Below are 17,046 nucleotides of genomic sequence, written 5' to 3'. Positions count from 1 at the left end.
TTGTTTATTATATGTAATAACAAAAATGTATATTGAAAATATATTGTATAGTAAGACCAAATAATATTATTTAGCAATAACCAAAATATTGTTTTAGTGTAGTAAGAAACAAATACTATTGTATAGAACAACAAAAGATGTATACTAAGAAATAAATGAAAATTTATCGTACGAAACAAAAACCCTCATATTGTTTCAACATATTCACACACACACACACACACACTAAGTTGAAGTCCATGTAAAATTGTTTGACAATATTAATTGTTTAGTTCCATATAAAAAAAAGATTCAATTGAAATAACCCTTTGTTTTCTACAGAGATGTTTATTTTTCAGTGACCTCATCATAGCCACGCCCTCTACCCAGCTCTCAGGTAGGTGAAGAGGGCGGGGAGTCCCTCCTCCAGAACCTCCTTCACCGGCTTCAGCAGCGGATTGTGGACGATGTGAAGACCTTTATCCAGAGGATGACACGCCAACTTCTCCAGACGACACAACCGATGCATCTCCTGAACACAACACTTCTTCATCACCATCATCATCATCATCCTCACCATCATCTTCATCACCATCATCATCCTCACCATCATCTTCATCACCATCATCACCATCATCTTCATCACCATCATCATCATCATCACCATCATCTTCATCACCATCATCATCATCACCATCATCTTCATCACCATCATCTTCATCACCATCATCTTCATCATCCTCACCATCATCTTCATCACCATCTTCATCATCATCATCACCATCATCTTCATCATCATCACCATCATCTTAATCATCATCTTCATCACCATCATCTTCATCACCATTATCTTCATCATCCTCACCATCATCTTCATCACCATCATCACCATCATCTTCATCACCATCATCATCATCATCACCATCATCTTCATCACCATCATCATCATCACCATCATCTTCATCACCATCATCTTCATCATCCTCACCATCATCTTCATCATCATCACCATCATCTTCATCATCATCACCATCCTCATCTTCATATCATCATCATCAACATCATCATCACCATCATCTTAATCATCATCATCTTCATCACCATCATCTTAATCATCATCATCTTCATCACCATCATCTTCATCATCATCACCATCCTCATCTTCATATCATCATCATCAACATCATCATCTTCATCACCATCATCATCATCATCAACATCATCATCACCATCTTCATCAACATCATCTTAATCATCATCATCATCTTCATCATCATCATCAACATCATCATCACCATCTTCATCAACATCATCATCACCATCTTCATCAACATCATCTTAATCATCACCATCATCATCATCATCTTCATCATCATCATCATTGTCATTATTTTACCTGTGGAACATCTTTAATGTCATTAAAGTCCAGATTCAGCAGCTCCAACCTGGATCAGAACCAATCAGAATAATCCTGGTCAAGTGTTGTTACCTGGTCAGTTACCTGGTCAGTGTTGTTACCTGGTCAGTGTTGTTACCTGGTCAGTTACCTGGTCAGTGCTTTTACCTGGTTAGTGTTGTTACCTGGTCAGTGTTTTTACCTGGTCAGTGTTTTTACCTGGTCAGTGTTGTTACCTGGTCAGTTACCTGGTCAGTGTTTTTACCTGGTCAGTTACCTGGTCAAGTGTTGTTACCTGGTCAGTTACTTGGTCAGTTACCTGGTCAGTTACCTGGTCAGTGTTGTTACCTGGTCAGTTACCTGGTCAGTGTTTTTACCTGGTCAGTGTTGTTACCTGGTCAGTTACCTGGTCAGTGTTTTTACCTGGTTAGTGTTGTTACCTGGTCAGTGTTTTTACCTGGTCAGTTACCTGGTCAAGTGTTGTTACCTGATCAGTTACTTGGTCAGTTACCTGGTCAGTTACCTGGTCAAGTGTTGTTACCTGGTCAGTTACTTGGTCAGTTACCTGGTCAGTTACCTGGTCAGTGTTGTTACCTGGTCAGTTACCTGGTCAGTTACCTGGTCAGTGTTTTTACCTGGTCAGTGTTGTTACTTGGTCAGTTACCTGGTCAGTTACCTGGTCAAGTGTTGTTACTTGGTCAGTTACCTGGTCAGTTACCTGGTCAAGTGTTGTTACCTGATCAGTTACTTGGTCAGTTACCTGGTCAGTTACCTGGTCAGTGTTGTTACCTGGTCAGTGTTGTTACCTGGTCAGTTACCTGGTCAGTTACCTGGTCAGTTACCTGGTCAGTTACCTGGTCTGTTACCTGGTCAGTTACCTGGTCAGTGTTGTTACCTGGTCAGTGTTGTTACCTGGTCAGTTAACTGGTCAGTTACCTGGTCAGTTACCTGGTCAGTTACCTGGTCTGTTACCTGGTCAGTTACCTGGTCAGTGTTGTTACCTGGTCAGTGTTGTTACCTGGTCAGTTACCTGGTCTGTTACCTGGTCAGTTACCTGGTCAGTGTTGTTACCTGGTCAGTGTTGTTACCTGGTCAGTTACCTGGTCAGTTACCTGGTCAGTTAACTGGTCAGTTACCTGGTCAGTTACCTGGTCAGTGTTGTTACCTGGTCAGTTAATTGGTCAGTTACCTGGTCAGTTACCTGGTCTGTTACCTGGTCAGGCAGCAGAGGGCCTTTGGCAGTGAGTGGAGGCTGTTTCCTTCCACAATGAGGATCTTAAGTTCCACCAGAGCCTGGATGTTCTCTGCCAGGTTCTCCAGATGGTTAGAGGCCAGATGTAGGAACACCTAACGTGATAGAGGAGGTAACTAACTGTAACCAACAGGTTGTTACGTAGTGTCTCTGTGACCCCCCCTGGTGAATGACTGAGCTGCTGTGTTTGTTTTTTCTGACTGTTGTGTAACGTACCAGTGCCTTCATGTTGTAGACGCAGCCCGGGATGTGAGCAATGTGGTTATGGCTGAGGTTGAGTTTCCTGAGTCGGGTCAGATTGGACAGAGACACTGGCAGCGAGGACAGCTGGTTGTTGGCTAAACTCAGCACCTGAGAGACAGACAACACAAAAAACAGCTGTCTTACTTTAACAGGTAAGTCTTCGTCCACACTTGCATCCTGTGGAGAACCACAAGGTTCTTTTGTCATTCTCCTTAAATAAATAACATGTTACAGGTGACACAGCTCCGACGTTAACTCACAACATCAGATGATCCAAGTGGATGCTTTTGTGCTTTACTGTGTATTTCATGTGGTCTTTTGTGTATTCGTACCTCCAGTTGTGTGCATGCTCCCAGCTCCTCAGGAACTTCAGTGAGTCTGTTTCTGTAGGCAAATAAAACTCGGAGTCTCCTCAACTGACCGATCTCTGACGGCAGACTGCTCAACTGCACACAACAACAACAACAACTCAATGACACAACAAGACAACAACAGCACAACAATACAACAACAACAGCACAACAATACAACAACAACAGCACAGTAATATTGCAGCAAAAATCACCATAAAACTATTGATTAATTTAGGATAAACATCTACAGTGGTATTTAATTACCAATTATTATATGAAGAAGTTTTACATGTAAAATATCATATTTCCAGTCTTTATTAATAGAAACATATTGATTGTACTGTGGCTGTAATGAGAGCTGCAGCCTGCAGGGGGCGTCGCTGTGCTGTTCTGGTGTTTGACAGTTGAAGGTTGAAGGAACGATGCAACAGAAACTGGATCCTGGAGGATTAACGGAGGATTATTCTGACCTTTATTTTAACCTTTATTTACACAGGCAGACAGCAGCAGCCGGGGGGGGTTGCTCATGGGCACACGGACTAGAACCTCGACTCTGCTGTTGGCTTCAGTTTGTTTATCATGAGGGTGATTAGACGTTTAAAGAATCATTCCATTATTCACATGAAGACCAGTTCAGGCTGCTATGAGGTAACTCAGCCAGGTGCATTATGGGAAAAGTCAAAGTTTAACATCTTTTTTTCTGACGTTTTCCAGACATTTTACTGGGGCTGCAGGAAAAGTTCCAGAAAATGTCCCAGGTTCCTCACATACAGAACCTCCAGAACATTTCAGGGACATGTCCAGAGTTTATTCTGAAAACAGCTTCAGATAAACTGAATCTTTACAGCGAGAAATCAAATGGAGAGAGACCTGTTTTTATATTTTGTGTCAAATGTTGAATATGAAAGAATCACAAATATGCAGATCGTTGGAGGACCGAGGACAGAACCCTGTGGCACCTCATCACTGTTTAATTTAGAATTTAGATCAACGTTTACAGTGGACATTCAATCCAACATGTCAGAGTAGTGACAACAGACACTGGGTGCACGTCATTTATCGTGACATGCGCTCGCTCTTCCTCTCGTTCACTAACTCTGACAGATGTTTACCTGGTTCCCCCACAGGTTGAGAACAACCAGGTTTGAGAGCAGAGCGAGCTGAGGAGGAAGAACCTTCAGACTGTTCAGAGACAAGTTCAACTTCTCCAACTCCAACAGCTCCCACAATTCATCTGGGACGTCCTGACAACAACAAACACCAAGAGAAGAAGAAGCAGGAGGTGATGTCACAGTCACACATGCTGCTTCCTGCTACCACTGATTATATAACATTATATAATGTGATATAATATATAATATAATATAATATCACATAATATAATATAATATGATATGATATGATATAATATAATATAATATAATATAATATAATATGATATAATATAATATGATATAATATAATATAATATAACATGATATAATATAATATAATATAATATAATATAATATAATATAATATAACATGATATAATATAATATAATATGATATGATATGATATGATATGATATGATATAATATAATATAATATAATATAATATAATATGATATGATATAATATGATATGATATAATATAATATAATATAATATAATATAATATGATATAATATAATATGATATGATATAATATGATATGATATAATATAATATATTATAATATAATATAATATAATATAATATAACATGATATAATATAATATAATATAATATAATATAATATAATATAACATGATATAATATAATATAATATAATATAATATGAGCTGATGTAGCTGCAGCGCTATAAGCTAACAGTCTGACGGAGTCGTACCTTCAGTCCTCGTCGAGCCAGACTCAGGACATTGTATCCAAACTGTTTGATGATAAATCGTCTGATTCTGTCGGCTGAGGACAGATTGTCCTCCCTCCCAGCGCTCCTCTTCTCCTCCTTCACCTCCTCCTTACACACTGCTCCCCCCATCCCTCGCTCCGTCCTCTGATGAGACAGAACGTTACTGTTCTCACAGGTTCCTCTGGGTTCTAGTGTTCAGGTCAACTGTGTGACGTCCACAAGTTATTCTGCTGCTTCACCAAACATCTGGTCCACAGATGTTGTTTTATGTTCTTTAGGTTTACAGATGTTCACAGCTGTAGGTTTGTTGTGTGAGATTCTGCACGTTGAAGAAAAACATGTTCATGACACAGAACAAGAAAAACCATACGCTGACAGAGTGGTGTTGTGGTTGTGTTGTGTTTAGGTTGTTGTTGCTGTAGTGTTGTGGTTGTGTTGTGGTTAGGTTGTGGTTAGGTTGTTGTTGCTGTAGTGTTGTGGTTGTGTTGTGGTTAGGTTGTTGTTGTTGTAGTGTTGCTGTAGTGTTGTGGTTAGGTTGTTGTTGCTGTAGTGTTGTGGTTGTGTTGTGGTTAGGTTGTTGTGGTTGTGTTGTGGTTAGGTTGTTGTTGTTGTAGTGTTGCTGTAGTGTTGTGGTTGTGTTGTGGTTAGGTTGTGGTTAGGTTGTTGTTGCTGTAGTGTTGTGGTTGTGTTGTGGTTAGGTTGTTGTTGTTGTTGTAGTGCTGTGGTTGTGTTGTGGTTGTGTTGTTGTGGTTTCTTACCTCATCAGTTTCTGATCAGAGTTGTGAAACAGACGGAGCTGAAATAACCTCCAGTCAATCATCACCATGAAAGTTGACGTCCAGTCCAAGAAACAAGGACAGTCACATGATCAGCTGATCGATCCGTCAGGTTATTGATGAGTCATTTGTTTCTGACAGACTCTGATCGACTGTCACTGATTCACAACCAGAGAAGAAGAAGAGGAACAAGGACTCTATTTGAGGACGAGCACTGACACACAAACACACACACACACACACACACACATACACACACACACACACACACACACACACACACACACACACATACACACACACACACACACACACACACACACACACACACATACACACACACACACACACACACACACACACAGCTGCTGCTGTCCGTCAGTAACTGTGTCTTTGAGTTTCAGTCTCTGACACAGATCTGGAGTAAAGGTTTGAAGAGTGGACCTGCAGGACCCATGTGTCTCTACCTGGACCTGAACTCAGCTGCAGTGAAGACATGAAGAGTTTTCAGTCATGAGCTGAGTCAGACACAACGACAGGAACATGTGGGGACATTCAGGTGAGGGGTGGAGCCTGTAGAGCAGCAGGAGGCGGGACATGGCGTCTAAACTGTGTAAAGATCAGTGTTGTTGTTTACAGCTCGTCCACACGGCGTCGGCCCTCATCACCAAAACATCTGGAACCTCCTCGTCTTTCCAAGTGGACGTCTTCGTCTTCTACGTGTACGGCTCCTCTTCTTCATCCTGAGACATTTGTGTTCTTCAGTTTCACGTCACGTGTTAGAAACCTCAGAGACACGCCCACTCGCTCACTGAGAAGGTTCCAGATGTTTTCTCACGTGGACTCACTCTGACATTTGCTCGTTTAACTTTAAAAGTAGAGCATTCACATCTGTGAGGAGCCATTCAGGGTTTAGCATCTCACCCGAAGACACTTGGGGATGGGCTGAGATTCGAGCCGCCGACCATCTGGTTTCAGAAAATGTACAACGACACTGACTCAGACATTTGTTCTCACATACAGAACCTCCAGAACACGTCGGGAACACGTCTGTGGTTCAGTTCATGTATGTAAACAGCTTCTGATCCAGTTTGTCAGTAAGGTCAACCTCAGTCCAGCGTCTGTTACACAACAACTAAACTAACGTAAGGAACTCCGACTCTAAAACCTCATCTTTACTCTCTGGCTTAAAAAACACGCCTGACTCTGTTGCCTCGAAGGTTCAGTCCCAGTTGAAGGAAATTCACAAAAAGCAAAAGAACGCGAAAAAACCAAATCTGAGTTTGGTTTTAGTTCTGTTGTGTTTTGATGTTTACTTTTTGAGCACACACACACACACACAGCGTTCATACAGACGACATGTATGAAGACATTTTTAACATCATGTATCTTTATATCAAAGAAAACATGAGGAGAATGTGAAAAAAACTCTGATCTCCAAAGAAGAGGAAGAAATGAGGTGATGATGGAGGGATGAGGACGAGTCGTGTGTTTCAGTGTCTGAGTGATTTTAGAGATGTAAGAAGAGAACGAGCAGCTGGTGTCCACGACTCTTCACCTCCATCAGGCTCTTTTCATCTTTACGGGGGGGGGGGGGGGGGGTCACCAACAACAGGAAGATAGATGTGGACACACACACACACACACACACACACACACACACACAAACAATAATGATCATCAAAATCCTTAAGTGGATCAAATAAAATTATTGGTTAAAGAACATGTACAGAACATGTAGTAAGTGGCCAAATGTATGTGGACAGATGGATGTACTCTACATGTACAGAACATGTAGTAAGTGGCCAAATGTATGTGGACAGATGGATGTACTCTACATGTACAGAACATGTAGTAAGTGGCCAAATGTATGTGGACAGTGATGTTTTTTTCCCTCTTCTTTCATCTTTCCTTTCAGCTCCTTCACTTTTCTCTCTCCGTCCTCCTGATGCTCTCTTGTTTTGTCTCAGTGGTTAAATCCCACCTGCTCACCTCCTCTCCACCTTTTCATGTCCTCCTCCCCCTCTCTCCCCCCTCCTCCCCCCTCCTGTGTGTCAGACTCGTGAATCACAGGACAAGTCTGTTCACGTGTGAATGAAGAGAAACTTTCAGATAAATCATCATTTACTGTGTCACTGTCTGTCACATTTAACACGTTTAACATTTTACACATGTTAAACATGTTAAACATGTTAAACACAATACTAACATGAGGATTCTCTGAGAGTTTGATTGTTCACTTTTGTTGCAGTCTCATGAATCAGGGGAGTTTTTACATGAAGATCAGATAACATCTGTGTCACCATGACGACCTCACACATGTCACATGACATGTTAGAATGGGTTTCTGGCCTCACACTCAGGCAAAGATCCGTGGATCATAGATGAGTTTCATGAGTTTCATGTGGAGTTGTGTGTTCACACTGCAGCAGAGAAAGTGACGTGTTGACAGTTCACAGGTACAGGTGAGTCGGGGGGGACATGTTCTCAGGTTACTGTGTGTGTGTGTGTGTGTGTGTGTGTGTGTGTGTGTGTGTGTGTGTGTGTGTGTGTGTGTTTAGATCAAACACTCTCTGTTTGTTGTGAGTTTCAATCGGCTCATTAACTCCAACAACCAACGAGAGACAGGCAGACCTCCTCTTCCTCTCCGGCTGTACCGCGGTCGTGTAACCGATCACGTCACATGTTCGGATGGACAACGTGTTGATGACATCACTGCTGACTCAGCTGCTTCAGTCTCTGACTTTAATATGACAGGTGATGGACCAATCAGGATCAGGTCATGTGATCACAGGTGTGTAGCAGTAAGCTAGCAGCATGCCACAGTGGAGTCATGGTTTTAGTGCAGCTAGTGTAGCAACATTCCTGCTGCGGATCAGTGACGAGGACAGAGAAACAAAATCAATCATGAGACAGTCACACAGCTGAGACAGACAAGTTACACACCTGAGACAAGTTACACACCTGAGACAAGTTACACACCTGAGACAGACAAGTTACACACCTGAGATAAGTTACACACCTGAGACAGACAAGTTACACACCTGAGACAAGTTACACACCTGAGACAAGTTACACATCTGAGACAGACAAGTTACACACCTGAGACAAGTTACACACCTGAGACAAGTTACACACCTGAGACAGACAAGTTACACACCTGAGACAAGTTACACACCTGAGACAGACAAGTTACACACCTGAGACAGACAAGTTACACACCTGAGACAAGTTACACACCTGAGATAGGTAATACACTATGTTCACCACTAGTGTGAAGTAGTGTAGTACTGTAGTACTGTGGAGTACTGTGCCTGAAGGTGCTGATACTGGTATGATACCATCATGATGTTACCATGTTCCCCCAACTGACAACACGCCCACGTCAGAGGTCGTCTACAAATCAGAGTCCAGTGCAGGAGGACGACGCCCAAGTAGGTGATGACAACAGGACGTACGTGTGTCAGACACAATTCTTTGACAATGTCCTGAGAGACAGACAGGTAGACAGACTTCAGTCTTATCTCATGTGTGATAGAGGAAAACACAATCGTCCAAACTGAGTGACTCTGTGTGTGTGTGTGTATGTGTGTGTGTGCTAATGTGTGTGTGTGTGTGTAAATGTGTGTGTGTGTGTATGTGTGTGTGTTAATGTGTGTGTGTGTTTAATCTCTGTTTTTATGTTTTTACTGAATCTGATTAAATCTTTTAATCTGTTTGTTCCTGAAACTGAATGAAACAGTTTCTGCTGCTGGCGACTCAAACACTCAAACACTCAGAGTCTCAGACACTCGGAGTCTCAGAGTCTCAGAGTCTCAGAGTCCTGGTTCAGAGCCGCTCTGATGATCGTACCTCAGGTCCAGACTCATCCGTCTGGTTCTCATCTCTCCAAAGATAAACTTCAACGTAAACCGACTTTATTCTTCTTCACTCGACCAGAAACAAAAGATCCTCCTCTGTGAAAACAGACGACAAACAGCTGCAGCTCAGAGACACACACCTCTGACTGGACCTGGACCTGGTAACCAGAGTTACCAGAGTTACCAGAGTTACTAGAGTTACCAGAGTTACTAGAGTTACCAGAGTTAATAGAGTTACCAGAGTAACTAGAGTTAGTAGAGTTACCAGAGTTACCAGAGTTTCTAGAGTTACCAGAGTTACCAGAGTTACTAGAGTTACCAGAGTTACCAGAGTTACTAGAGTTAATAGAGTTACCAGAGTTACCAGAGTTACTAGAGTTAATAGAGTTACCAGAGTTACTAGAGTTACCAGAGTTACCAGAGTTAATAGAGTTACTAAAGTTACCAGAGTTACCAGAGTTACTAGAGTTAATAGAGTTAATAGAGTTACCAGAGTTACTAGAGTTACCAGAGTTAATAGAGTTACCAGAGTTACCAGAGTTACTAGAGTTACCAGAGTTACTAGAGTTACCAGAGTTACCAGAGTTACTAGAGTTAATAGAGTTACTAGAGTTACTAGAGTTAATAGAGTTACCAGAGTTACTAGAGTTAATAGATTTACCAGAGTTACTAGAGTTAATAGAGTTACCAGAGTTACTAGAGTTAATAGAGTTACCAGAGTTACTAGAGTTACCAGAGTTACTAGAGTTAATAGAGTTAATAGAGTTACTAGAGTTACCAGAGTTACTAGAGTTAATAGAGTTACCAGAGTTACTAGAATTAATAGAGTTACCAGAGTTACTAGAGTTAATAGAGTTACCAGAGTTACTAGAGTTACCAGAGTTAATAGAGTTACCAGAGTTACTAGAGTTACCAGAGTTACCTGAGTTACTAGAGTTACCAGAGTTACTAGAGTTAATAGAGTTACCAGAGTTAATAGAGTTACCAGAGTTACCAGAGTTACCAGAGTTACTAGAGTTACCAGAGTTAATAGAGTTAATAGTTACCAGAGTAACTAGAGTTACCAGAGTTACCCGAGTTACTAGAGTTACTAGAGTTACCAGAGTTACTAGAGTTACCAGAGTTAATAGAGTTACCAGAGTAACCAGAGTTACCAGAGTTAATAGAGTTACCAGAGTAACTAGAGTTAATAGACTTACTAGAGTTACCAGAGTTACCAGAGTTAATAGACTTAATAGAGTTACTAGAGTTACTAGAGTTACCAGAGTTACTAGAGTTACCAGGGTTACCTGAGTTACTAGAGTTACCAGAGTTAATAGAGTTACCAGAGTTACTAGAGTTACCAGAGTAACTAGAGTTACCAGAGTTAGTAGAGTTACCAGAGTTACCAGAGTAACTAGAGTTACTAGAGTTACCAGAGTTAATAGAGTTACTAGAGTTAACAGAGTTACCAGAGTTACCAGAGTTAATAGAGTTACCAGAGTTACCAGAGTTACTAGAGTTACCAGAGTTAATAGAGTTAATAGTTACCAGAGTAACTAGAGTTACCAGAGTTACCCGAGTTACTAGAGTTACTAGAGTTACCAGAGTTACTAGAGTTACCAGAGTTAATAGAGTTACCAGAGTAACTAGAGTTACCAGAGTTACCAGAGTTAATAGAGTTATCAGAGTTAATAGAGTTACTAGAGTTACCAGAGTAACTAGAGTTACCAGAGTTAATAGAGTTACCAGAGTTACCAGAGTTACTAGAGTTAATAGACTTAATAGAGTTACCAGAGTTACTAGAGTTACTAGAGTTACCAGAGTTACTAGAGTTACCAGGGTTACCTGAGTTACTAGAGTTACCAGAGTTAATAGAGTTACCAGAGTTACCAGAGTAACTAGAGTTACCAGAGTTACTAGAGTTACCAGAGTAACTAGAGTTACCCGAGTTAATAGAGTTAATAGAGTTACCAGAGTTACTAGAGTTACTAGTTACCAGAGTTACCAGAGTTACCAGAGTTACCAGAGTTACCAGAGTTAATAGAGTTACCAGAGTTACTAGAGTTACCAGAGTTACCAGAGTTACCAGAGTTACCAGAGTAACTAGAGTTACCAGAGTTACTAGAGTTACCAGAGTAACTAGAGTTACCAGAGTTACCAGAGTTAATAGAGTTACCAGAGTTACTAGAGTTACCAGAGTAACTAGTTACCAGAGTTACCAGAGTTACTAGAGTTACCAGAGTTACCAGAGTTACTAGAGTTACCAGAGTTACCAGAGTTACTAGAGTTACCAGAGTTACTAGAGTTACCAGAGTTAATAGAGTTACCAGAGTAACTAGAGTTACCAGAGTTACCAGAGTTAATAGAGTTATCAGAGTTAATAGAGTTACCAGAGTAACTAGAGTTAATAGACTTACTAGAGTTACCAGAGTTAATAGAGTTACCAGAGTTACCAGAGTTACCAGAGTTAATAGACTTAATAGAATTACCAGAGTTACTAGAGTTACTAGAGTTACCAGAGTTACTAGAGTTACCAGGGTTACCTGAGTTACTAGAGTTACCAGAGTTAATAGAGTTACCAGAGTAACTAGAGTTACCAGAGTTACCAGAGTAACTAGAGTTACCCGAGTTAATAGAGTTAATAGAGTTAATAGAGTTACCAGAGTTACTAGAGTTACTAGTTACCAGAGTTACCAGAGTTACTAGAGTTACCAGAGTTACCAGAGTTAATAGAGTTACCAGAGTTACCAGAGTTACCAGAGTTACCAGAGTAACTAGAGTTACCAGAGTTACTAGAGTTACCAGAGTTACCAGAGTAACTAGAGTTACCAGAGTTACCAGAGTTAATAGAGTTACCAGAGTTACTAGAGTTACCAGAGTAACTAGAGTTAATAGAGTTACCAGAGTAACTAGAGTTACCAGAGTTACCAGAGTTACCAGAGTTACTAGAGTTACCAGAGTTACCAGAGTTACTAGAGTTACCAGAGTTACCAGAGTTACTAGAGTTACCAGAGTTACTAGAGTTACTAGAGTTACCAGAGTTACTAGAGTTAAATCACTTATCTGAATGAGCAATGATCAGGTGTGAACATATGGACGGGTGAACTGAACAACTGTTGCCGTGGCTCGTATTCCTGGGGCCCATGTTGCTGGGCCTCTGTCTAGTTTATTTTACCTGGCCAGCGTTTTGTTCCACTGCAGCAGTTTTGTTTTGAAGTCACATCAAAGCTGCCTGTATGTTGCTGCTGTTGCTGCTGTTGCTGCGGGCAGCGGCCATGACGGTCTTCATGCCTACGTGATGTTTCTGCGAGTCCTGACAGCAAGTCGATGAAAATGATGAGGAAGATAAGAGATGAAGAAGAGCGACACGGTGGATGGAGAGAACAGATAGACGGCAAAGAGATTAAAAGGAAACAGGTTTGACTGGTTTGAACCAAATAAACAGCCAGAGGTCATGTGATGACTCCCAGCATGCAGTGGGGTTGCAACACCTCAGCAACAAACTAAAACAATGTTTATGTGTTGATGTTTGCATCAAGTAAAATGTTTGTTCCCAGTAGAAAAGACTGAATTCATTGACATCTGAACGTAAACCTCTTGTCAAGCTGCAGCAGTGCTGGTGCTGCTGGTGGCAGCGAGTGTACGACCACAATGTGATGACTCGAGCTAATGTCCTGTTTGAACTTGAACTTCTCTTCTCTAAAGAAACTGAAGATTCTCCAGCTTCAAACCTTCTTATCAACCGGAGCTCGCAGACGTTATCACGCCACAAAGCTGCAGATAAACATCACAGCCACTGTCATGCTTCTTTAACAAGACTGTACATTTGTATGAGTCGTCCTGCTGTGATAAGACTTCTCACGGAACCAGACACACACACACACACATACACACACACACACACACACACACACACACACACACACACACACACACACACTCACACACACTCACTCACCCACCCACATACATATACACACACACACTCACTCACACACATACACACACACACACACACTCACACACACACACACTATTTTTCTCTGTATTAGTTCAGTTTGATGTTTTTTTTATCTTTTTATCTCATAGTTTTGTTTTTGCTTTGAAACTGATATGATTTTCATTTCTGTCCTCAGCAGATTATTGTTTATAAGGGTCCCTCTTCCCTCCCTCCTCTTCCCTCCCTCCTCTTCCCTCCCCTCCCTCCATCACCCGTTTCCCTTTCTCTCCCATCCTCCCTCACCCTGGATCTGAAGTGTTTACATTGGTTATTCCAATGTAATGTTAGTTCTGTCTCAAGAAACGTCTGCACCTCCAGAGACAAGTGAAGTTGATTTGAACTTGAATTTGATTTTTTTAAGTTATGTACCGTTTGGGACACAGGAGAAAACGGACATTACTCGTTACTCTCCCTCAGACTGTTTGCTTCTGGTTTTGACGACCTCAATAACAACTTGTTTGAGGCACAGTGATTCATTGACCTTTCATTTACTACTGGATTCAAATCAGATATTCTGCTGGATTTAAACACTTTTCCTGTTTATTTTGAAGGAATTCATGTTAACATTTACAAGCATTTTACCTGCAGTGGTCGTTGTGTTGCATCTGATCATGAATCATTTCATCTTACCCTTTGTTTTTGGAGGGATCCTGAAAACATTATGGTTGAAGGGCAAGATGTCACCACCCCTACATGACATAGAGAAATAGAACAACATCGTGAATCTGTTAAGTTTAGATCCATTGAACCTTTAATAAAAATCATTAAGATTAAATAGAAGTTAGAAAGCTGAAGATAATTGATGTGAAGAACAGAAATATTTGAAATATTAAAGATACATGTTAAAGAACCACAGCAAAGGTTTTATTTCTGATATTCATCTGATTGTTCTCATCGTCTTGTTCATGGAGGATCTCAGTTTGACAGAAATACGTGGACACGTGTTCAGCTGCAGGGCCTCACCTGTCAGGTGACAGTTGCCGTGACAATAATAGGTATTTTAATAGCTACAGACAGTGTCTAATGTTTTATCCAGATGAATCCTGATTCTAATGCTCCTCGAACTCACTCACTTTAAGTCCAGGAAGAGATGAGATAGTGTGATCTGTGAACTGTGACACCTGAACCTAAACATACATTAAATGTGCGACGGATCACAGATCGATCAATTAACCGTGTGAACCACCTTCAACCAGGTGTAATGTTCCTTTAAAGTAGAAGGTTCTCTGACGGTCACATGATATAATTCACATCAGTATGTTTTATTTTTCTGTTCACATCTCTGAATCACAACCATGTAGCATCAAACTGAAAACATCCATTAGTGCAGAGCCACATCGGGGGTGGGGGGGTGGATGTCATTGTCTGTAAAGGAATCTCCTGTCAGCAGATGGGATGATTTATTTAGCAAAGAGAGAGAGAAGAGGAGGGATGAAATGATTTGTGTGTGAAAGAGCAGAGAAGATGAAAAAGAAAGAGAAGAAGAAGAAGGAGAAGGAGAAGAGGAAGAGGGAGATGAGAAGATAGGATGATAAGAAGACAGGATGAGGTGATTGTTGGTGAAAGGATAGAATTACACAGCGCAGGATTATCTGCACTCACCTGGTTTACAGGTGAGACACAGGTGAGGTGTTGGCTGATGAGCTGAGAGCTGCTCACACTCCAAAATATCTTTTACCTGCAGGTCCCATTCAAGCAAACATCAAGCAACCAGAGGAGAGCAGCTCACCTGCAGGCAGAGGCACATGGACACGCACGTCACCTGATTCTGTTCTCATCTCGACACAGTTCAGTAACAGTCTCTGTTCTGACACAAGTTCATTCTTAGCCGCAGCAGGTCACCTGGTCATTCACCTGGTCATTCACCCGGACACTCACCTGGACACTCACCTGGTCGTTCACCTGGACTCTCACCTGGTCACTCACCTGGTCATTCACCTGGACTCTCACCTGGTCACTCACCTGGACTCTCACCTGGTCACTCACCTGGACTCTCACCTGGACACTCACCTGGACTCTCACCTGGACACTCACCTGGTCGTTCACCTGGACTCTCACCTGGTCACTCACCCGGTCACTCACCTGGTCACTCACCTGGACTCTGACCTGGTCATTCACCTGGACTCTCACCTGGTCACTCACCAGGACTCTCACCTGGACACTCACCTGGACTCTCACCTGGACACTCACCTGGTCATTCACCTGGACTCTCACCTGGACACTCACCTGGATTCTCACCTGGTCACTCACCTGGTCGTTCACCCGGACGCTCACCTGGACACTCACCTGGTCACTCACCTGGACTCTCACCTGGACACTCACCTGGACTCTCACCTGGACACTCACCTGGACTCTCACCTGGACACTCACCTGGTCACTCACCTGGACTCTCACCTGGTCACTCACCTGGACTTTCACCTGGACTCTCACCTGGTCACTCACCTGGCCGTTCACCCGGATGCTCACCTATGTGAATGACCTGTGCAGGTGTGATCAGATGAGGTTGTTGGGAGGTTCAGTCAGAACAGAATCATGTACTTACGGAAGTTAGTATAAACTGAAGAGAAGGTAACGAGTGAGAGGAGGACAAGAGGAGAGGAATGAGTGATTGTAATGGAAGGTAGTGAAAGAGAGGAGGGGGAGGAGGCGGGTGGAGGAGAAAGGGGGAGGTTGCAGAAAAGGGAGGAGGCGGGGTGAGGGTTCCACAGGTTCACAGTGAGGACAGTGCAGTGATTCCTGTCCTGACGCGTTCTTGTCAAAACAACATTTATTACTCATCCACACTGAAACCAGCCGACGTCCAAACACCAGCTCTTTGATGGTCGGCTGCCGGGTTCTCACTCTGAGGCTCTGGACCCAGGTGAAGACTCTGCTGCACCTGAGGACGTTTGTTTTCTATAACGTCAGTTTAATCTGAATAAAAACAGAAGCAGGTTCTTCCTCAGTCTGATTATTCACATTCATGTTTTCAGAAGCTTGAACAGAGAAACTTGTTCCTGAGGTAAAACAGCTGCATGACGATCTCTGACTCTGGACCGCAGATGAAAAGGTCGTGGAGATGCAGATGTCACATGTAATTGGCATGACGACACTCATATGTTCATCTTGACACCTTTCTATGGACAACAAAATTCCGATAAGATACTGAACCTGCATAAAGTCATGAACCCTCCTCCTCCATGCTAGTAGATGGGACATGGACCTAACTAAAAAGGTGTGAATGCGATACGCTGATATCCAGGTTAATGTTGCCTCTCAATGTCAGACGTTTGTTTGATAAACTTCATTTATATAAATAGTCTCAGTGTATTAA

At 42.0% G+C, this 17,046-nt stretch overlaps 1 protein-coding gene across 2 annotated transcripts; it reads right to left on the bottom strand.

The window, feature by feature from the left end:
- Positions 1 to 307: 307 nt before the first annotated feature.
- On the bottom strand, positions 308 to 6,178 carry lrrc30a (leucine rich repeat containing 30a). Of its 2 annotated transcripts, XM_069512371.1 has the most exons (8): positions 5,874 to 6,178; positions 5,095 to 5,434; positions 4,336 to 4,467; positions 3,203 to 3,316; positions 2,844 to 2,978; positions 2,589 to 2,722; positions 1,376 to 1,424; positions 308 to 511 (listed from the first exon to the last, which is right to left on the bottom strand). In XM_069512371.1, exons 2-8 carry the CDS (start codon positions 5,242 to 5,244, stop codon positions 362 to 364), a joined length of 864 nt encoding a protein of 287 aa, XP_069368472.1. In that variant the 5' UTR covers positions 5,245 to 5,434; positions 5,874 to 6,178; the 3' UTR covers positions 308 to 361. The 2 variants fall into 2 exon arrangements, with proteins under 2 accessions (XP_069368472.1, XP_069368473.1); XM_069512372.1 differs by lacking the exon at positions 1,376 to 1,424.
- Between the last annotated feature and the right edge of the window lie 10,868 nt (positions 6,179 to 17,046).

Source organism: Paralichthys olivaceus, chromosome 17, assembly GCF_024713975.1.
Source record: "Paralichthys olivaceus isolate ysfri-2021 chromosome 17, ASM2471397v2, whole genome shotgun sequence".
Classification (NCBI taxonomy): domain Eukaryota; kingdom Metazoa; phylum Chordata; class Actinopteri; order Pleuronectiformes; family Paralichthyidae; genus Paralichthys; species Paralichthys olivaceus.
This window is presented reverse-complemented; position numbering and strand designations above follow the sequence as displayed.

Coding starts and splice junctions, on each gene's coding strand:
- lrrc30a (XM_069512371.1), bottom strand. CDS start 5,244: ATGGGGGGAGCAGTGTGTAAGGAGGAGGTGAAGGAGGAGAAGAGGAGC. Junction 4,468..5,094: donor TGGCTCGACGAGGACTGAAG/GTACGACTCCGT, acceptor TGTTGTTGTCAG/GACGTCCCAGATGAATTGTG. Junction 1,425..2,588: donor GCCCTCTGCTGCCTGACCAG/GTAACAGACCAG, acceptor GTTCTGATCCAG/GTTGGAGCTGCTGAATCTGG.